We start from the raw sequence: 23,093 nt of genomic DNA on the forward strand, positions 1-23,093 counted from the left end.
TAAGTGGTGAGAATGTAATGTTTGTTGCAGAACATGACAAAATTAATAAAACTAAAATATTTTTTCAACAATTGTGTTAATTAGAAGAATGTCTTTTTAATCCAGAAATAAACGCTAAATGTTAATGTAAAATGTATGTAAATGATTGTGATCTTAAAAATAATATTCTATCTAAATTCGTATCTAATTAAATTGATATATAAAAAGCACCTTTCCGAGATTTATAACAATTGGGTTTAATTTTCTTTAATAATTATAGCCTAGTACCAACAATTTTCTTTGTTTCCCAACCAAATAAATAAAAGATTTTTTTTTTAAATTCTGAATATCGACTTTAGCAATAGGTTTTTTGTTTTCCTTTAACTTTATGACCAGACCTTTGAACTTATTTGCCGAGGGAATCTAGTTAGTTAATCTAAAATAAAAAGACAAATTAAAGAAATTAAAAAAAAAATAATTGTTTAATACAATGATTAGGAGCATCATATCATTTGCTATTTATCCTTTAATATTCTTTCTATACAGATAGTGGGGTGTTTTGTTTGGCATCTCTCTAAAACACTGATAAACACTTACTTACAGCAAATAACACTATAACACTTTCTTCATACACACATAGATACATAATTACATGTATATTAGAGTATATTAGATCAATCCTTAAGGAAGTAAGTAATTTATGTATAACTAACTATTAAATACCTAGATACATACAAACATACAGAGTATAATATATATGTATAAAGCATAGTGTTTTTTATTATTATTATTTTCTAATACAGATAGTTAACCATTCGTTCACTGGCCAAGCTTAGCTGGACTTAGCAAGAGCTCCGGCTCATATTTACTGCCGGTTGTGGGTGGTAGGGTGGTGGGCGAGGTAAATGATGTTGAGCCTATAAGACTGCTCGGCGAAAGCGTAGAAGAACTACCGGAATATGTGGAAGATAACATTGATGTAGCGGGGAATTTTAATGTGGTGCTGCTATAGTTGGCTTCACCAGCAGATGATTTTGAATTTGGCACAGTTGCAAGTGTATGACCCATGGAGGTCAAATCCTGTACCACCTGACCTGGTATAGTTTGCTGATGGGCAATGGTCTCGCATGCAGTTGTGGTGCTGAGTATAGAGGGTGCCGTTGAGGGTGCTGGAAGTGGAGCTGATGTGGATGTTTTAACCAGACATACACTGGGTGCTGATGCTGGTAAGGCGTATGTGGAGGAGGAGGCAGCCAGCACATGCATGGGCATACCGAGGGGACCACGTACCAGGCCTTCAGCTCGTTCAGTATTACCGCGGGAAGAAATGGCTGCGGCCAATGCCGCTGCATAAGTGCTAGCAGTGTTAGTGTTACTGCTGGAGGCTGTTAGAACATTTGAAGTGGTCTGAAGTGGCCTCGCAGTTATCAAACTACTTTTCGCCACACTGCCCGGTCCATGTATAGGAGGTATCAGACTGTTATCAGCTTTTGAATAACTTACAGACGAAAAGGCTGATGATGCATCGTGTGTAGTTGTTGCTGGTGGTGGCAGAGGTTGTGATGAAAGCATTTCGTTGGTTAATTTAGGATTTCTAACGAACATCAGTGATGTTTCCATTTGCTGCTGGCTACTTTCGTTTTGTTGGGTCAGCAAATGTACAGTAGAATTTGGTTGATGAACTGATGTACGTTGACGAGACAATTTATTGTTGCTGAAACCACTACTCGCACTCACTGAACAGTCTCCTTTCTCCTCTTCTGACTGGTTTGAAGGTGCTTTAAAAACGGCAGTTTTTGTTGTTAATTCATTATCAATAGCTGCATTTGGGCTTGAATTTGTATTTTGCTCATGGGCCATATCCATAGAGGACACTTTTTCTGATGTTTTCTTATTGTCGTTGGTGGCTTCGTTTGCATCAGCTTGGTGTTTTGAAATTAAACAATTAAATTAATATTAGTATGTTTTGTTAGTCTATAGAATGAATGAAATTCAGAATAGAATTATAAGAGTTTGATTTATAGAGATATACATTCCTAACTCAGTTGTCAAAAAACTAAGAGGTGAGGATATATTAGTAAAAAAAAATATGTGAACACAACTTTAACAATGTGTCATAGAGAAATGTACATAGAACTGAAACTCTCCTGTGAAAGACCTAACTCAATTGTCAAACACCTAAGTGGTGAGAATGTATCAGTTAGAATTGTTTTTACATAGTTTTTTCTACTAATACATTCTCACCACTTAGGTTTCTGACAACTGAGTTAGGTATCTGACAGGAGAGTTTCTGCTCTATGTCTATTCTCTATGGGCCTTATTTACATAGACATTTTAAATATTTGTTTAAAGAACACTTAAAAAACTATTAGAGAGTGATTTGATAACAAACATTTTTAGATTATTTTCTGGCGATTTTTCTGAATCAACTCTGAAAATAGAAAACATTATTTACCATTGACATTTTCAGGTTCTTTGATAATGGGAACAATTCGATTCGTCATGGGTTTCTGTTCATTTTGCATAAACAATGAGGTGGTGGCAATTTGTCTCAACGCTTCCATGCCCTCATTAAGCATTTTGCTATTCGATCTTTTATGCGTGATGGGATATCTTGGCTGTAAAATAAATAAAAAATAAAATTAAAAAACAATATTGATATATTGAGTTGCATCCAGAATACCTGTTGACCTGGTCCTCGAGCTATAGAAACTCGTTTACTTTCACCTCTTAACAGAGAGGTCGTGTGATCGGCATCGATCTTGTTGCCATTTTTCTTTCGGGCATTTTTCTTCGTTGATATACAATGAGATGGACATATGCAAAATAAAATTCTTAACAAGCAGCATACGAAGCCTATGCCTGATCGCAAGGAAATCAACAACAACAATATGTTTTTTATTTATTTATGTTAAATAATTGCCTTGAGCATAAGAAATAGATTAAAGTGTTTATTTTTTGTTTGTTTCGTTACCTATAAGTGACGGCCCAATTAGACGCAATTCCACTGTTTTGAAGCCTTTCTCACCAGTACCTACGAAGGCTATAACTAAACCGAGTGCTATTGTTCCCAGACCAACATATAAAAAAGCATTTGCAAAAGTGCTTGGACCGCGCAGAACTCCCAAAAAGTCCTCATCATCCGAAGAACCACCCAAGGATGCATCCTGTATCTGTTAAATATTGTTTAATAAACATTTTTCTTTGAGTTTCAAGGACTTTTTTAATTAAAACATGGTTAAATATTAAAGCCGTTTTAATGGCTGAACAATGTTAAGGGGAGTTTCGCTTTGAAATCAAAAAAACAATATTAATTTTTTTTTGTAAAATTATCCCTATGTGTTTGAGCTCAAACATTTTGAAATCAAATAGAGAATATTTTTGTTTTGGTAAAATTTGCTTCAATTTCTCATAGGTAGTTTTGTGCCATATTAACACTTACTCTATTTCTTTTTACCCAACGCCGGTGACAAGCTGCTGCTTGTTGTTGACTTTCTTGGACACTGCAACGACGTCCTCGCTCCAACCAAGCAGCTCTTCCCTGGGCACACTAATACCACACGAATGACAAAAGACAAAAATTCATTACTATTCATTCACATTTTATTTGTTATTATATATTGTTTATTAATATGATTGTATTTTTTGTATATTAAACATCCAATAAATTACACAAACGAAAATTAAAGAAACATTAATTAAGAAAATATACATATATTCTATGTACACGTAAATACAGTGAATGTCACTTAAAATCGTACACCATCGTAGTCAAATTTTATTCATTAGTTTTAGAAAGTTCATGTTTTGGAAATATTTTAAAATGCTATTTTTATATTGTGTGTGCTATTGCCTATCAGAAAATTGTGTATAATTTTAATTGCCCTTATCCACAAATAAAAAAATTGGGTAAGACTGTCAGTGCCCAGAATATCAACGCTTCATTTAAAATCGTAAAGGCACTAAAAAATAACAAATGATACCCTACAAAGTATTAGGATTATTTAATATTAACATTTTTTTTAATTTTTAAAGTTTTAATTATAATTTAATATAATTGTACGAATTTAAGTGAAATATGAATTTTGTGATGTTCTTTAATTTTCATGAATATTTTTTTAACGTATTGAGGTTTTGTTAACTTTTTTGTTGAAATACATATTTTTTGTTCCAATTAATAAAATGACTTTTAATTTTTTATATAATCACCTATTATTGCCTGTATAATTTTATAATATTTAAAAAAAAATATGTTGTACGATTTTGAGTGACACTCACTGTACATACTTATTAAAGGTTAATTTTTTGGTTTTTTTTTATGTAATAAACATTAAATTGAAATAAAAATTAATTTGAAAATTAAATGCAATTAAAACATTTCTAAAATACTAAAATACACATACATATCTAACCTTTAAAAAATTTATTATATTAAATTTAAAATAATACAGTGTGTTTCATATCTCATTGAAAATGTTTTCAGCAAAATTATTTAGATATGAGATGTCAACTTCAGCAAAATTATTTAGATATGAGATGTCAACTTCAGCATTTCAACTTATTTTCAAAGAGAGTTTTTAAATTCCAGTAATGTAATATTTATTAGAGATGTTAGCATAATGTAACATGAATCTCCTTTCATATTATTTTTAAAAAATGCCCCGGATTTTCGAAAATTTTGTTATTGTGAAACACAAAAGAGGGCCAGGTTTGCAGGATTCCCGAAGCGCAAATATATAATTTACTTTTCTAATATGTCCACTTAATACATTATTAAGCTGCTTAATATTACAACTTGTTAGGATATTCATAGTTATAGACAAAATAATGACATTCTGATTTGAAAAAGTTCCTTATCGGAACGAATTACGCATTTTTTCTAGATTTAACTTAGACGGACCTCTTAAATCTTTTAATAATCAGCCCAATTATGAATAAAAAATTCCGCGGGAGTTTGTTCCCCGAGAGTTTTTTCCCATTGAATTTGAATAGGAAAAATGAGAAAAAATCCCGGGGAATTTTTATTCATAATTGGGCTGAATATGTCGATTATTGATGGCAACCGATTTGCAGTTGTGTTGCCAAAATGGCAACCACAAATTTATGGTTGGCAACATAAAATGATAGTTGCCAACAGATACGTTGTGGTTTGTTGCTAATCGAATATTAGATTTTTTCGAAAAGAATTACGATTTAAATAATTGAATTTTTGTCATTTATACTGAAAAACTGTAAGATTGAAATTTTTCAGTTGAAATTGAAAATTTAGTAAATCTAATTAATGTTGAGAAAATAAAAATTGAAATTAAAAAAAAAGGTTTCTCAATAATAATTGCTATTCTGAATTTTAATTTGTTATTTCTCAACATTAATTAATTTAGATTTTGCGATTTCAATTTGTATTTTTTCAATATTTATTTGTATTTCTGAAAACAAATTGAAATTTGAAGTACTTAAAAGAATTAATAAGATGTTTAACATTAAAACTTCTAAGGATATTCAGAGAAAATAATGACAATAAGACAGTTTTTTTTATTATTCTGTTCCCTTTTCGAAACAAATTATATTGTAGAATTACACATTATAGAAAAGAGATTTTTGGCTTAATTTATTGGGTTTTTTATTTTTAATAACTTATATGTCATTTTGAAGGAAAATTAACAAAGTTTTTTGCGGGAAGTTTTGCTTTACTTCTTTAATTTGAAAAAAGTGCCGCTGAGATTGAACAGATTTTTTTGGGAATGGAAATAGTCAGCTCAATTAGTTTAAGGACACCAATATTAGACTGCAAGAACAAGGCCTTGAAGAACTAAGGAAATGCTAATGCCAAACAGAGATGTGCTTCGCAAAAGAAGATAATTTTTATTTCAAATAAAACTTGAACCTTTTAAAGTCATACTAAATTAATTTGGTTAGATTTTGTGATTCACTAACAATTCGAAATGATGAAAATGTACGCTTATTTGGATTATATCGATAAAGGTATTTTAGCAGTAACGTTATATTAATGTCATCGGTTACAGAACTAAATTATTAATAAAATTTACAAAAAATTAAGAAAAAAGTTGACATAGGTGATATTATATTAATAGCATTTCATTGTAGATTACAATAAACTCTATTATACCCTGTCTATACCTGATACATTTTTATCATGATAAACGTCAAAAAGGTTGTCAAGATAAAAAATTATGAGGAATAGTCTCCATTTATTAGTATTACAAAATTGTTAATGCTTTTGCTCAGACAACTTTGTCTTGACAACAAACGTCATTAATTGTTATGATAATTATTTGTCAAGTATAGACAGGGGGTTATGAAAACAAAACAATATATTTTCACAATTTAACATTGTTTTTAGAATGTGTAATCGTAACAGTATTTTAGAGGTAAAGAAACCACCATTAGATATGAGGAGCCGCAGAACAAAAGGTACTTTTTTGAAAATTTAAAAATTTTGGGAAATTGATTTTTTCTAGAAGATTTCAACCCAAATATTATAAAAATACCAAAACTTCAATTTGTAAAAAAATTCGAAAAAGTACCTTTTGTTCTGCGGCTCCTCATATGATGTGATGTAAACCCCGGCGTATGATTGATATAAAATCGGAATATTAAGTATTCGATATGGGCACATAAAATAAATGTTTTTAGAATATGTAACAGTAACGGTATTTTTGATTATTACGAAAATGGTATTTTAGCGGTAACGTTAATTTTAACTAGCCCGTTAATGTTATTTTGATTGTAACGGTAGTCGAGCTGAAACTGTGTTTTAGCGCTAACAAGCTTAGCAGTTTTTTTTGCTAATAATTACTTAAATCGATCATTTCAAAATCTTTAACAAATATTACGACTAATATGTTTCATCATAACTTTAGAGCTAGGAAATACACTGTTTTAGGTTTATAATATGTATGTGTATAATTAAAAACCAAAAAATCTATTTTAATTTATGCCAATTTATTTATTAATAACAATTCAACATAAAATTTAAATCAAATAAAAAATATTAGAAGTATATATGTATTTCTATATATATAATTAAGTAAGTAAAGTACGAGTATATAGTAGTTATATATTATTAAATATTTATTTACATAGACACTTATAATTTTATAAGCAAGTGTTTTAGTGTTTCAATTCTTAGTTTTTTTTTTGATTTTGGAATAAATATATTTTGTAATTACAAATGCAAAGTTCACCATAATGCCGAAAAATATAAAATAAAATCATGCTTTTTTAAAAAATGTTCATCATGCCAAAAGCATATACATACATACAACTATAAATATTGTATATTTTTATTTATTATTTATTATGTACATAATATGTAATATGTAAATGAATGTTTGTATGTGTTTAAAAATGTAAGTAAATAAGTATGCAGTTAGGTAGGGTAGGTTTGTTGTATATATTTACATGATTTTTAAACCTATTTGTAGAAAAAATATAATAAAATAATAATAACAACAGAAAAATACATATATAGGATATATTTTTTTTATTTAATTTTTCCAAACAAGTTGCTTTTCTTTGTTATAATTGAAAATAGGTTTTTATTAATTTTGTATAAACTTTTATACCCAAAGTGTTTGTGAATCCTTTAAGATAGTTTTGTCTTTTTGTTATCAATATACGAGTACATAAAGAATACGTTTCAAAGGTCGAAATTAATAAAAATTATTAAAGAATCGATTTTATATTATAACACATCAAAGAAATAGGGAAAAAATATTATTTGTCCTTTGTTTTAATTGCATAAAATATAACCTCGAAATTTAATAATAACAATATAATGTTATTTAGACTTAAAAAAATATATAAAAGTTATTAAATAGAATAAAGTTGTTTATTTACTATTAATGTTTTCTTTTCTAACATAAATGATGACTTTATACTGCCTTTTTAACCCCTGCTTTGTGTTTTTCATTAAAAATGTAGTTTTGTTGTTTTTAAATAATGTTGCCCTAAAATATGCTACATTTTTCACCCTCAATTTTATCAAAGAGTTAGATAGGCAGCTGTTCTTGTTATTGTTTTTTGAAGTTCGTTGGTGTTAATGGAAAAGTTTTCTTTTTTTGTTTGAAAGTGTTTAAATGGAATCAAAAAGAATTGTTTTAGAAGAAAAAATTAAATTTGCTTATTAAATGGCATTTTTGTTCTTTTTTAATCGTTAAAGATGTAACAACACATGAGGAAATAAGTAACATTTAATAAATGGTATGTACAAAATATGATGGCAACATTTTGTGTCAAAGAAAACGCCATTAGATGTAATGTGATGTAAACCCGGGCGTATGATTGTTATGAAATCGGAATACTAAGTATTCGATATGGGTCACATTGAAAGAACATAGTACATAAAATTTTCAAACAACTAGATAGTTATTCATGAATTATACTAAAGAACACTGAGAAAACTCTAGTTATTGAATTTGTCATTTGTATATTTTGGATAGTTATAGATATCAGTTTCCTTTTTCTTAACTTCTTAACTTTCCTTAACTCCAAAATAATTTACATACATGATTCATACATTAATGTATCCATATTCGGTTCGGTTGCTATTCAAATTCCGGAAAATCGGCCACAAATGGCTGAGATATAAGAAAAAAACCACGACTACCTCGATTTTTGTATTCTATAACTGCATCTTAAAACAAACAAATCTGACATCAGCTTCATAATATATGAATAGTTAAGGGTTTAAAAGATTGTCAGTCGGGGTTGTCATAGAATCAAATCATTGTCGGAATCGGTTTCGAAAACGGCAAAAAAGATACATTTGACTTATGAAATCCAATCTAATTTTTTGTTTAATCAATAAAGAATTTAATTCTAGATCGAATATAAAACCGATAACTTCCATTATCATGAGACCAATGCACTTTTTCTGTCGTTTTCAAAACCGATTCCGACAACGATTGGATTCTATGAGAACCCCGAGTATTATTTCTACAATATTCATTTGCGACCACAGTCGTCTATTGATATTAAAATTTTAAAGTTTAAATCAATTATACTCTCGAGAATTTAAATGTTGAAAATCTGAACTCAATTATATTTTACAAAATTCATATTCGACCAGAAACACTTTTTAGAAAAATATGTGATTCGTTGCATAAATATGTGAAAAATAAGCAAAACTTTTTTCGGAGTACGGAAATTCTAAAAAACTATTCAAAAATTCAACAAAAAAAAATTATTTTCACAAAAAAATAACTTATTTTTTCCAAAAAATATATCCTTGTATCGATTTAAAGGATATGTATTGTATTAAAATATAATGTTGTAAGCTTGTTGTTGGAAATTTTCATTAAAAAATTAACGATAAATAGGCTTTTATTTTATTAGTTTTTAAACAGTTGTATTGGTTTCCGTGTTATCAATGTAATGCGAATGCCAGTTATTGAGAAGAAGAATAAAAATACAACAACATTTTCTTAATAACAGCCCCAAATTTATAGTTTTCGCAGTCCTATTTTTGATTTTATTTGTGGAAAACATATTTTCAGCTTTTCATAAATGTTGATCCAAAACATTTTACCGATTCAACCTTTTTTGTTCATTTTTAAACACAGAAGTGTCCAACGTCAGGATGGATGTTGTTTTGAAATTTTTGTTTTCGTTTTCAATACTAAACTTTTCTGATCAACAGAGAATATTTGGGGAAAATTTCTTCCTACCGTGCCGTAAATAGACAGAAGGACAGACGGACGTTTATAGTTAGATCGTCTTTGAATTGTTTATAAAGGAATGACAAAATCAATATGCCCCTTTTGATATTTAATTTATTTTTCACAAAAGCCGATTTTTCACCTAAAAAGGATATTAGAATATGGACTTGGACTTGACGGATATTTTTTTAAACTATTTTTCTAAAGAAAGCAAAAAAAAAAATTTTCTCACTAAAAATTCCACGTTTCGCAAAAAATTAAATTTTACTAAAATTGCATTTTTTTTTTAAATTGATAAATATTTAAAAATTATAAATTCAAACTGCCTAAAAAATAAATTTTCTGAAAAATTTTAATTTTGTTAAAAATCTGAATTTTAACTAAAAAAAATGATTTTAACATTTTTATTTTTTACTAAAAATCCATTTTTTTTTTCTAAAAAATCGATTTTTCAAAAACCTTATGCTTTTGGTTTTAAATTGATAAATATTTAAAAATTGGGAAAAATTTCGAAATTTCACTTAAAATTGTAATTTTTACAAAAATTTTAATTTTCACAAAAAATCAAAAAATTAAATTTTCACTAATATTTTATTTTTTTAAATTTTTTCTACTAAAAATCCATTTTTTTTTTTCTAAAAAATCGATTTTTCAAAAACCTTATGCTTTTGGTTTTAAATTGATAAATATTTAAAAATTGGAACAAATTTCGAAATTTCACTTAAAATTGTAATTTTCACTAAAAATTCTATATTTCACCAAAAATCAGAGTTTTCAAAAAAATTCGATTTTCACTAAAAATTAAATTTTGCACGAAAATCTGAATTTTCACTAAAAATTTTATTTTTTACTAAAATTTCACTAAATAATCCATTTTTCAAAAACCTTGTTATGTTTTTGTTTATAAATTGATAAATATTGAAAAATCTAGTCAGAATTCATGACTGTGTCGTCAAAAAGAGGATCGAGTTAAAATGAAGAATTGTCTTCATTTATCCATATCTGGACCCGGCTCATGTTGCTGGTCTTTATAAACTATTCTATAGTGTTTTGTCTCGTGAGCTCACACTTTAAAGGAAAGACTTTTACCTTGTTATACATTTTTGCGCGGTATATTCATTGGAGATAATATTAAGTTTGAATTTATGAAATATACTGGCATGTCACACATTTTGTTCGGAATGTTTTCAATTCCATAGTTTTTATTCCGATCGATTTCGTTTTAGGTTCTTCAGATTGCGTGTAATTTATTAATTCCAAAAATATTTAATAATTCTGTATTTCTGATTTTAATAGACAGGGGTTAAGTTTTTGCTAAAGAAATTGATTAACAATTTTAGAAAAACAAATAATTACAAAGAAATATCAATTCCACTTTGAAAACTGAAAGTGGTTTCATTCCGAAAGATATTTTTGTTTTGCTTTTTCTGAAGAAGCGATCGGAATGGAATTCTGTGACAGGCCTGATAGTTTTATACTTTTAGAACAAACGGTAAACTTTTTACTAGTTTAATTGGTCCTTTATCATTTCTGAAATCAAAATTCTTAGCACTTTCTACATTAGAATCTAAATGTTATGAAAATTTCAAAAGAATCTGTTTAGAGCTTAGTTATATTCTCATTAATTTGTTAATGAATAAACCTGTCTGGAGTAAAATCTAATAAAGACTGTTTTGAAATGACTTTAAATGGATTTTTATCCTTCAATTTAGATAAGAAATTACATAGAGTAAAGATAGCTTAAATATAGCTGTTTTAAAGCCAGTAAAGTATTAAAAATGTATTTTTTTAAATATTTTAATTACTAAGATCATTTTTGTGTCGTCCACATACCACATACAATAAATGGCCTTTACTGGATAGTGATTTCGATTTTTTTTTCTTTTGTATAAGAACAAAATTCCAAGGCTTTCAAGACAAAGAGGATAGTATTGATTTGTTTTCTTGCTCTTGTACTTGTAATGAACAATCGCCAATGATAAAATAAATCATAGATGGGATTGGTTGGTCGGTCGGTCGCTTGGTTGGTTGCACAGTTGATGATTTTTTGATTGTAGTAAGTCTGACGATTTGACCTTTGTTTTGATTTCAACAAACAACAATATTGATTGTAAGTATTTGCATACAGAAAACACTACACACAGTTATTGTCAGTTCTTAAGGACTTGCGACAAGAGCATTTTTTACTAATAAAAAAAGCACACAATAAAATAAAAGATATAAGAAAAATCAAATCTCTGCAACAAAAGACTGCATCATAGCAGATGTGCTCATCATATATGAATCAAGATTGTTGTTTGACGTTCGTATCAAGATTTATTTATTTATGTATGTAAATTTACATACATTCATATGTATTTATGCATGTATATGTAAATATATCATCATGTCTATGCATGCAGCATCCGTTCGTAGTCTGAATGATGATGCACTTTTAGGATTTATTTTTGTTTGTTATTTTGAGCTTTTGTTGCAACTGAAAAAGGCCGAACTTGATTTATTATACAACTACAGTGTCAAAGAAATGTTGGGGGATTTTGGTTTTGTTGAAGATTTTCCAGAAAAAAAAAATTGATAATGTAAGGATGTGCGATTAAACTATTAATCAAACATGCGGATTAATGCAATTTCAGATTAATTAGTTATTCTATTAATTCAACATTTCCCAGCAACCCTTTTTACTGGAATTCAAGTGTAATTCAAGCCTTGAGGGCAGTGCCAAGCATTTGAATTATAGTTGTCAATAACATTATCCAGTAAAAAGGAAAAATATATTCAAGCCACATGTGTTTTTGTTTGAAAAATATTTAATTTTCAAGTTTAACACATAATTATATTTGAATTCAAGTCAAATTCCAAGAAAATTTTCAATATCAATAACATTCTTTAGTAAAAAGGAAAAATAAATTCAAGCCAAATGTTTGAAAAATATTTAATTTTCAAGTTTAACATATAAATATATTTGAATTCAAGTCAAATTCCAAGAAAATTTTAAAGTGCTTGAATTGTTTAAGCTAATTGCAATTGACATTTGATATACATCTTAGAATAAGGTTTGAGAATAGACCAAATAAGCAGCAAAGCCGCAAAAATTCAAGCACTTGAACATTTTTTAAACATGAAAATTAAATATTTTTCAAACAAAAAACATATGACTTGAATTTATGTTTCCTTTTTACAGGAGAATGCTATTCATATAAAGTTATAATTCAATTGCTTGACTATAATTCAAGGCTTGAATTACACTTGCTTTTAACTTGAATTCCAGTAAAAATGCTTATTGGAATGTTATTTCTCAAATTTACAATAAGCTTCCCTTTTTGTTAAGAAAAGTTTATCAAATCTTTCTCAAACGTTTGAGAAAAAGATTGATTTCAAATCATTTTCAATTAGATACTAAATGCTGGAAGTGAGTTCGAAATTTATATGTAGGACCTAGTATAAAGAGAATTGAATTCAAAATTGTCTTTAATTGACAATTGGCTGTCATCTGTCTCTTATTGTACAAAATCTATTCCAATCACATTATTTTTTTTTCACAAAATTTCTGATTATTTTTTTTTTTATTTAGACCACTTTAAAGATTTGGGTAACATTTAAGAAAGATTTTGTTAAATTTTCAATTTAATTTTGTGCATTACTGTACGGAGCACTCGTTTTTACACATATGTGTAAGTATTTTTTGATTCATATTCAACTTGATCTTGAGAATTCGTGAAAAACATGTCTAGAAACCTCTTGTAATTAAAACAAGAAATACAATGATGCTTTTAAATTGAAAAAAAAGAAAAATGTTTCAAAACTTACACATCATAAACTAACAACCGTTTGGCACATTTTATATGGAAGTGAAATTGTCTTTAATAATTGTCAAATAGAGTGTTTAAACGTTGTTCTTTAGCACATTTTCTAATTTGTTATATTTATTAAATACAAAAAAAAATAATAGGTTTAAACATTCGAACCTGTTTTGGTGAGGTTTCAGATTTGAGCGAATATTATTCCCAGTATTTTTTTTTAATTTATAAAAGAATTTAAATCAATACATTTTATTTATTTATCATTTTATGTAAAGTTTTGGTTTTTGATCCAAAAAATTTATTGAAAAAAACTTTTCAACTTTTTTTTAACGTGTCACTTTTTCCTTTTGCTCAAAACAGGTTTGAGTTGTCTTTAGTTTTTAATGATTAATGATGAGTGTTCAGATCAAGGAGAAACATAGAGTGGAAACTAGAAAAAAACTCAAACAAAAAAATTACTCAAAATAATCACACATACAACTGTTGTTATTGTTTTCACATAGTTTGTTCTACTAATATATTCTCACCACTTAGGTTTCTGACAACTGAGTTAGGTCTTTGTTAGGAGAGTTTCCGCTCTATGTCTATTCTCTATGGTTCAGATATTGACAAACTTTATAAACATACATGGTAGTATATACGCAATAAATATTAATATAATTTCAAAATATTTCCATCAAACATGCTAGTAAAAAAAAAATACAGTTTAAGAACTTGTTGCAGCAACCAATAATGAATTCCAAAAAACTCACATTTCTCAAGTAAATAAAAATTTGCACAGGAGTATGAAAATGGTATTTATTATACAATAAAGACATTATTTTAATAATTCATGCATCATAGTAATAATAATAATAATGATATGTGGAAAAAGGACAAAACAAAATTGTAATTAAATTTCCTTTACAATGTCGTTCAACAATTATGGCTGCTTCAATTGTATAACTTTTAGTTATATTTTTTTTTGGTTTAAATAAAAAATATAAAGTTTTGTTATAATTAGTAAGCAATGTACATATAAAAACTAAATTTATTTTCAATAATTTTCTTAAACTGTTTAAGAAAATAATTTCCCTAAGGTACAAAATTTACACGTTTTGAAGTAATACTTCTGTCGTAGCATTAGTATTTAAATAAATATAAAACACAATTGGTCAATTCACAAGGTCTTCTTCTATCATGTCATATTGTCATAATGTCCTAATATTTGAAAATGTTATTATTGTCTTTCAAGCAAAAAATATCCTAAAATAACACTACTCTGTATGCTATGTTTATTGTGTTATCGTAACCAACCAGCAGAAACCTGCGCCGAACGCCAAAGAGTCGGTTAAATCGAGCAGCCGAGTCTTGAAATATTAAGACATTATGACAATATGACTGATAGGAGACCTTGTGAATTGACCAAATATTTTCAAATTGAAAGCCCATGAAAATATTTATAGCTTTTTCATGTGGAACTAATACTAATACTTGTGGAAATAAGTCTCAAAATTAATTTTAAGCATTCTGAAATCATGTTTCTCATTACAAATTTAAATCGATTTATTTTAATTTCTTCCGTTTGATTTTGTCAATTCCCAAAATATGTAGTTTATAATTTCGAATTTCCAAATTTAATTTATCAATGTTTTGTTTATTGAAACAATAGTCAAGTTTTTGGTAAAGACATTATTTAAAAATATGAGGAAAACAAATAATTATAAACTCATGGCAGAATCAACCAGGTACAATTATTAGGGAGAGTTGTCAATATTTACCCCTAAAAAGGGATGTTACCACTTTATAATTTCATTTGATTTGTGCTCGTTTTTAGATATTTTTAGCGTTACATTTTATTTTTTCACATTTTTATTTTACAAAATATAATTTTCTTATTTTTTTTTCACACATAAACTTTTCAAAATTAATTTATTCAACAAAACTGGAATTTAATGCTATGTTCACACTTAAGGTTTTAAACGCGATTAAGCAAAATGTTGATTAAGTTAATCAAAGCCGTTCACATTACATTTGAGATGATTAAGTTGACAGTAAAGTGATTAAGTTGACAAATAAAAAAACAACAAACAAATTTATATTTTTTTAAAGCATTAAAAATGGAAAGAAATACTTTAATAAAGTTATCAGCTGATTATTTATACTTATTAATGATGGAATTGTGAGAATTGATGGATTATTTATGGTTGTTTATGAAAATTTTATTTAACGGCAGTACATCTGAAAGGTATGTTCATTGTGACCGATGCTACATTATCATCATCAGTTTGAGGTATGTTCAGGTGATTCTTCGTGATTAATGAAATGATTAAGATGTAATCATGTCAATTTGAAGTGATTAACAAATCATTTAAATGTATGGATAATTATCTCGATTTGCAAATGTGAACATAGTATAATTTATTTTTTTCTTAGACGTTCCCTTTTTATATTTTTCATTTTCTTTTGTTTGACATTTTAGGGAAATTATAATTGAGAACATACTTTCTAATAATTGTACCTGGTTGATTCTGCCATGTACAAACTAATATTAATTCCACTTAGAAAATTGAATGTGGAATCATTCCGAAAAAATGTTCGTTTTACTTTTTCTAAAGAAGCAAAATGCCTTTTAACTTGTTCTACAATAAAGTTTTTAAAAACGATATATTTGTTTGGCTGAGACACGACTTGAACCTACTAATATCAATAATTTTTGGTTGTTAATCTGGCGCCTTACTCACTACACCACGACCTAGTTATTTTGTTAAACATGGTTATCACACACAAATAAAAATCAACATAATTTATAAATTAAATTAAATATATGGGGGATTTCACGTCAAGTGAACCAACTTTTAAAATCGATGTCTTCCGATCGATGCACCAATGTTAGACCTATTGGATAGTAATTCAGACACAAGATCAAGAACTCTCGGAGTTAGAGGAGGTCAAAATTTGACATTTTGGCCAAACATGTTTAGATATCTATTTCTTCAATCTTTCGGAAATTTGTTTTTAATATTTTTTTTCCGAAATCAAAAACTTTTTGATTTTTTTTTTTTTCAAAATGGGCCCTTTTATTTTTTTTTTGTTCTTAAAATAAAGCTTAGATATTTTCCTGGAGGACTTATTTGGTCGCTTACTGGGATGCGAGTTCGATATCTATCAAAAAAAATGTTTTGTAACTCAAAACATGGAATTTTTGACTTTTTTTTTTGCAAAATCAAAAACTTTGTCTTTTTAATTTTTTTGGGCTCAACAGAAAGCTCATATATTTTCCTTGAAGACCTATTTAGTCGCTTAGTGGGATGCGAGTGGGATATCTATCAAAATAAATGTTTTGTAACTCAAAATATGCATTTTTTTTTAAAATGGGCCCTTTTTTAATTTTTTTTTTGCTCAAAAGAAAGCTTGGGTCTATTCCTTTAAGACCTATTTAGTCGCTTAGTGGGATGCGAGTGGGATATATAGCAAAATAAATGTTTTGTAACTCAAGATATAAAATTTTTGATTTTTTTTTGGCAAAATCGAACTATTTTCCAAAATGGGACCTCTTTTTAATTGTTTTGCTCAAATGAAAGCTTAGGTCCATTCTTTTAAGAGTTTTTTGGTCTCTTAGTGGGATGAGAGTGGGATTGTATCAAAATAAATGTTTTAACACAAAAATTGTATGTCTTGAGTTACAAAATTTTGACATTGATTGATCAGCAAATTATCATGAATAGATTGAAGGTTGAAAAGCGCTACCAAAATTATAAAAATTAACTTTGAAAACGTTAATCTTTATAATTTTTGACGACTCCTTTATCGCTAATTTTTGACATAACGGGTTTGTTAATAAACAAAATGGCCTCATATGGTGTGAGACACAATATCATTAAAAACAGACAGAAAAGAACTCCATAAGTCATTTGAAGGGTTTTGTTTTGCTGTCGCATCGTGTAATTATATATATTGACAAAAGGAACACCTTCTACAATTCAATAAACCTAGAAAAACCCATCAAATTATGTAGCTGATTATTTTATTAGGTGCGTGTTAAAGTTATTGAAATCAATGTTCCTATATATTTATACATATTAAGCAGAGCTTCAAATTAATTAATTCAATTTAAACTTAATTCTCCAAAATCTTAATTCTTAATTAAAAAATACCAGCATTTCATTACATAAAACCATTTCTAAAAAACAAAGTCTTTAGCTTCCTTTAAAAGGATTTTAGTTGAATAAGATTTATTCATTCATTGTTGAATTAGGTCATAATGGAATTAAAGAAGACAAACATGATTACGGTTTTTCATGTTTCTTTTTGACATTCCTCTTTACACTCATTCGTATTCTTCTTATTTTGTTTTATAATTTTTCGTTTGTTGTTTAAATTTAAATCAAACATTTCTTCAATTTAAACAATTTAAAAAATTGTCCAATTTATTTTCCACAATCAAATAAGATGTTTTCGTTTAAAAAAAATATTACGAATAAACAACTAAAGAGAATCAACAATTAAATGTCAAAAACAAGACAAACATAATTTCATGTAAAAAATCACCGTGTAAATGTTCATGATTTTTTGGAAGATTCTCAAAAGGGAATTCGAAAAAACAGACGTCTGAAAAGTCTTAATGTAAATTGCGCCTAATACAAATTGAATGAAAATATTTTTTCTTCATTCAATTTGTTATTGTTTTGTTTTTATTCTTTAGCAAAATTCATTGAAATAAATTGTTTTAAAGTCATTTGTAATAGACTTGAATTGAAGAAATATTGTAGCATTCAAACAAATTTTATTAAGTTAAGGATTTGAATTAAAGAAAACTTGAATGATCCAATAAGGAATCAATTCTCATAGGAATGAATTTAATATGTTGGAAGTACTGAAGAACTAAGCATATGAATTCAATTGTAATGAATGTTTTTTGAAAATAGAATTAAGAATAAATTCTTTTAAACCTTTCATATAGTACAATCAGGAGAATTACTGCGTAATTTGTTACAAATTTAATTACTTTTATTTGTATGAATAAAACTATGTATTAAATGTTCTCTTACGAATCAATTTAAGAAGTACTATTTTTGATTAAAGGTAAAAATTATTGTGAAACATACTAATTTGAAAATGTGAGGTTAGCTAGAGGCCCTATACTGGAAATCAGATTATTTCTATCAGTTTATATTTAATCAGTTTTAAGTCGTATGTACACCAATAAGTTTATCTGTTAGTTGTACACAAAGTACATAAACAATAAATTATATATCGTCACCTGAAATGCAAAAGGGCGTAATAAAGAAAAAAAAACAAAATTGAGTCTTCACAAATTGTTAGCTTTCTATTTTTAAAAATAACGACTTTTTTGAAGAATGAAAATCATATTTGTAATCACAGCACTTTAAATTTTATTATGTTTTTTACAATAGAGACAATATTGTAAAATTTAAAAAAAGTGTTGATTGTCCCTTTTGCATTTTAGATGACGATATGTATATAGTCTATATACATATGTACGCGTATGTATAGTTAATATATATATTTTTATGTATTTTATCCAGCATGCAAATTAGTTACAAATTGACAAAGTTGTTTGTTCAAACAAAATTTTAAATACGTTATGGACTGTTTTTAATTTTATATTTAATAGTAGACAAAACCATGTAATAAGAGTCAAGGAAATTGAGTGCGAATTCACTTAGTGGAAAAAAATATATATTAATTGGTAGCAGTATTATGTTAATGAACAGAACTATTGTTATGAAGTTGCAGTAACTATTTGAATTTAACGGTCTGTAACGGCTGCTAGCAACATTCAACATGTTTATAAACATTTCTAGTGCTCGATTTACTGTTAAAGCTGATAATATTAACATAGCTGTTAAAAACTTTAGAAATAAAACATTCTAGTTTTGTCCGTTAGATAGATAATTCATGAAACTACTAGAAAATGGCACTGTGTATTAGAGATGAGCGATATATAACTGTGATTTAATCACTGTGATTGAAAAATCACTGGTAACAACAGTTACTGAATATAGCAAGTAGCAGATACATTTAAATCGTTCTTTCATATTTTTCAACATACTGTTAAATGTTATTCCTTCCTTTATATTTTTCAACATTCACTGGTAACGTTTTTGAAAAATCACTGGTAACAAATGGAGAAAGTAACTGGTACTTTTAATGTCGTTCTTTTACGTATTTCAACAAACTGTTAAATGTCGTTCTTTATATTTTACAACATTCACTGTTAACAACAGTTACTGCCTATTTTTAGGCGCATAATTTTATTTATACATAAATGCATGAAAATCCACGTCATAGATATACATATCTCCAACACAGTGTATAAAATAAAATGTTAAGTAACATATCAGTTAGTTCTCTTAAAATTTTGTATTCTTCTTAACATAATTATTATATTGTTATCCTTATTAAAATAATTGTTATTTTGCTTAACATAGACAAAACGTGATAAATCACGTTTACTGAGAACGACGTTCTTCAAAAATCACGGGATCGCTCATCTCTATTGTGTATATAAATCAGTGGTACGCAAAAAGAGGCATTTAATTTGTGTGCTCTTTTGGGTAAAAAATAAAATATCCACAACAACATCAAGAAACTGAATGAATTGTGTGTATTTTTACGCTCTATTACGCTCTTTTGTTCACATTCGGGTTGTTTGACGAAAATCATCGTAACCTCAACAATATCAACGCCTACCATGGATATAAATTGTAACAGAAAATTGCAGTCAGTCCGTGTATTACAGGCGCTGTTAGGGCACTGCTACACGTTCAATATATATTGAGATATTTGGATCGCGATCCGGATTTCAGAATATTAGGCTATTCTATTGTGATCCATCAATACTGCATGCTACGTTCAACATCAACTGCATTACCAGTATATTCTTGTACATTATAAAGTGTTAAATATAATTGTGTATATTAAAATAGAGTGACTGTTGAAATTATTGTGTAAATTTAAATAAATATAAAGTTGTTACAATTTTTAAACTACCGATCGCTTTTATTTGCAATCAAAAGTATTAGGTTTATTTAAAAATAAATAAACCACTGTTTTTAAAAGGTAAAAACGTAACAATATGTTTATTTTATGGTCTAAATACTGAATTTGTTTGTCCATTAGGACTGTTTTTGGAATTTTAGGCACTCTTTCCTATAACATGTGAAACGAGATACGAGGCATTGTCATCTACAGTTATGAAAAGGGTCGAGAAACCAAAGGTCTCCAGATACTTTGACATGTATAAGAGCTAAAACAAAATGTCAGCAGTAACTTTAAGTGATTAGTTTTTAGACAAATAACAAAGCATTAGTTTCTTGATGTCTCTCAATAGAATAGAAGAAAAAAATCTAGTTGTACATGATCATTACAATAACTTCAAAATTTAACAATTGCGGCAACCATAATATGTTAAAATTGCGATTCTCAAGATTGTAGCAATAATATGCATGATTGCAGTCGTAATGTATATCTTCATGATGAATCAAACAATGATCATGATGATCATTTACAATTGTATTCACCCCTATCGGCAATAACATGTGAAATTTTGTTCCCATGAAATATACATTTCCCTCGAAGGGAAAATTGCTATCGTGATATTCCCATGAACTTTTCATTCACAATAGTTAATTTTGTTCGTAACAGCTGTTTATTGTTTACAAAATTCCATCTAAAAATTTCCCAACGAGGGGAAATTTTTCACGTGAACAAAGTTGATGAACGAAAAAAGGAAAAGGGAAAATATTTCATGTGTAATATTGATTCACGATAGGGGTGATTTTGTTCTCTGGGTATATGGAGTCTGTTAGAAATATCCCATTAAGTTGAAACTTTTTTATCCCTAAACAACAAATTATAAATTTTGAATAAACCATATTTTGTTTGAACAACAACTTGAGTCATGTTGCACTAACACCGTTTGTTTGTTTGTTAATTAATTATTGTTTGAAGCACAACTACCACTAATCAAAGGACTAACAGTTACATTTAGATAAATACGCAGACAGAATGATACTTTATTTATACAATTAGTACAAGATAAAAATAAATAAATGAAATAATAAATAATAATGATAATATTTATTATAAATACTTATATATATACATACATATTGAATTGCAACCATAGCTGGACAACAGAAAAAGTTAAACAAAAATGTTGCTGTTTGGTTTTATAGTTTTTGTCAAAAATGATCGTTATACCTATTAACATGATTTTGATGGCCATAATGGTTTTTTGTTTTTGGGCGGAAGTAGAAAAACCTAACGACTCACGTCAATTAATTGTGATTGCACGTAAGTCGTTGCATTCATGCAAATCATTTGTAAGAGTTGATAGATTGATTGTTTGATTGATTGATTGACTGACTGATTGATTGTTTGATCCTCCAATTAAAAGAAGAATGCGTGCTTTAGATTTTATTTATTTTTTGTTTGTTTATAAAACGATAAATGATTCTAAATATTTAATTTCTGTTGTTTTCTTATAAGCTATTAAAGAGTAAACAAATTGATGAATATTTTTTTTTAAAAAAGAAAATGAAAAAAAGAATTAATTTATTAATAAAAAGGAGAAAAATATAAAGTAATGAAAAAACAATTACATATGTAGTAAAAATAGTTAGATATTAGAGGAAAATTTTTAGGGATTTATATTGGATTTACCCACATACATTTATATACATATGTGCAAACATCTACATACATACTTATTTATATATGTAAATGTTTTCAAATATATATATGTATGTATATGTTTGTATATGTATTTAAGTTTATGTTTGTATATCGTTTAAAAGTGATTTGGTTTTAAAAATGTATGATTTTATATAAATAGTATTCGGCTAAAACAAATAGTTTGCTTAATTATTTTTAGTTATTTTATTTATTTAGTTACATTTTACTACGATTCAACACATTAACAGTTAATGGAACTAGTTTCGATCGATCAAATTCTCGATCGATCTATAACTTATGTACATTGTACTTTGTAAAAGTTAATTTATTACACGAATATACAATCGGATTTCACACACACACCCACACATACAATTAAACGTATACGAGTAGTAAAAGTTTTCTCGTTGAAAATTCAAATGAATAGATTTATAATACGAGTTTTTTTTAAAAAAAAACTATTGATCCGTCGTGATCATTCGCCCGATATCATCGTTACTTTAAATTTTGATATTATTTTGTTCCCTCCTCTAAGTAGTTATCAGCAAATGTTGGAAAATATGTACAAATTTATTATTATAGTCTTCACCATGAGTGGCAAGGATATATATAAGTTTGTCATTTGAAGGAAAATAAAAAAAAACTATCAATTGCTATATTTGCCATATTTTCAAAATAAGTTCTTTGGTAATTTCTTTACCCAATTCAAAAATTACCAGCTGCCCGTCCTTGCCCCATTTTTTGCTAGAGGTAAAATTTTGAAAAAAGACATGGTTCCAAACGATATTTACCAAATATACATTTTTTCAATAGTTCTCAACTTTGATGGAAAATAAAATAAAACTATCAATTTCTATATTTGCCATATTTTCAAAATAAGTTCTTTGATTATTCCTTTACCTAATGCAAAAATTTCCTGCTGCCCGTTCTTGCCCCATTTTTTGCTATAGGT

At 27.5% G+C, this 23,093-nt stretch overlaps 1 protein-coding gene across 1 annotated transcript in view; it reads right to left on the bottom strand.

The window, feature by feature from the left end:
- Window positions 1–772: 772 nt before the first annotated feature.
- The window catches only part of LOC135952362 (uncharacterized), a 50,577-nt gene continuing 28,256 nt past the window's right edge, over window positions 773–23,093 (bottom strand). Inside the window, exons 2-6 of the mRNA XM_065502258.1 lie at window positions 3,422–3,529; window positions 2,954–3,152; window positions 2,663–2,841; window positions 2,435–2,597; window positions 773–1,901 (exon numbers count right to left, since the gene is read on the bottom strand). Coding sequence (XP_065358330.1) covers window positions 799–1,901; window positions 2,435–2,597; window positions 2,663–2,841; window positions 2,954–3,152; window positions 3,422–3,529 — 1,752 coding nt within the window. The 3' untranslated portion in view covers window positions 773–798. The remainder of the gene's footprint in view (window positions 1,902–2,434; window positions 2,598–2,662; window positions 2,842–2,953; window positions 3,153–3,421; window positions 3,530–23,093) is intronic.

Source organism: Calliphora vicina, chromosome 2 (genome assembly GCF_958450345.1).
Source record: "Calliphora vicina chromosome 2, idCalVici1.1, whole genome shotgun sequence".
In the NCBI taxonomy this organism is placed as follows: domain Eukaryota; kingdom Metazoa; phylum Arthropoda; class Insecta; order Diptera; family Calliphoridae; genus Calliphora; species Calliphora vicina.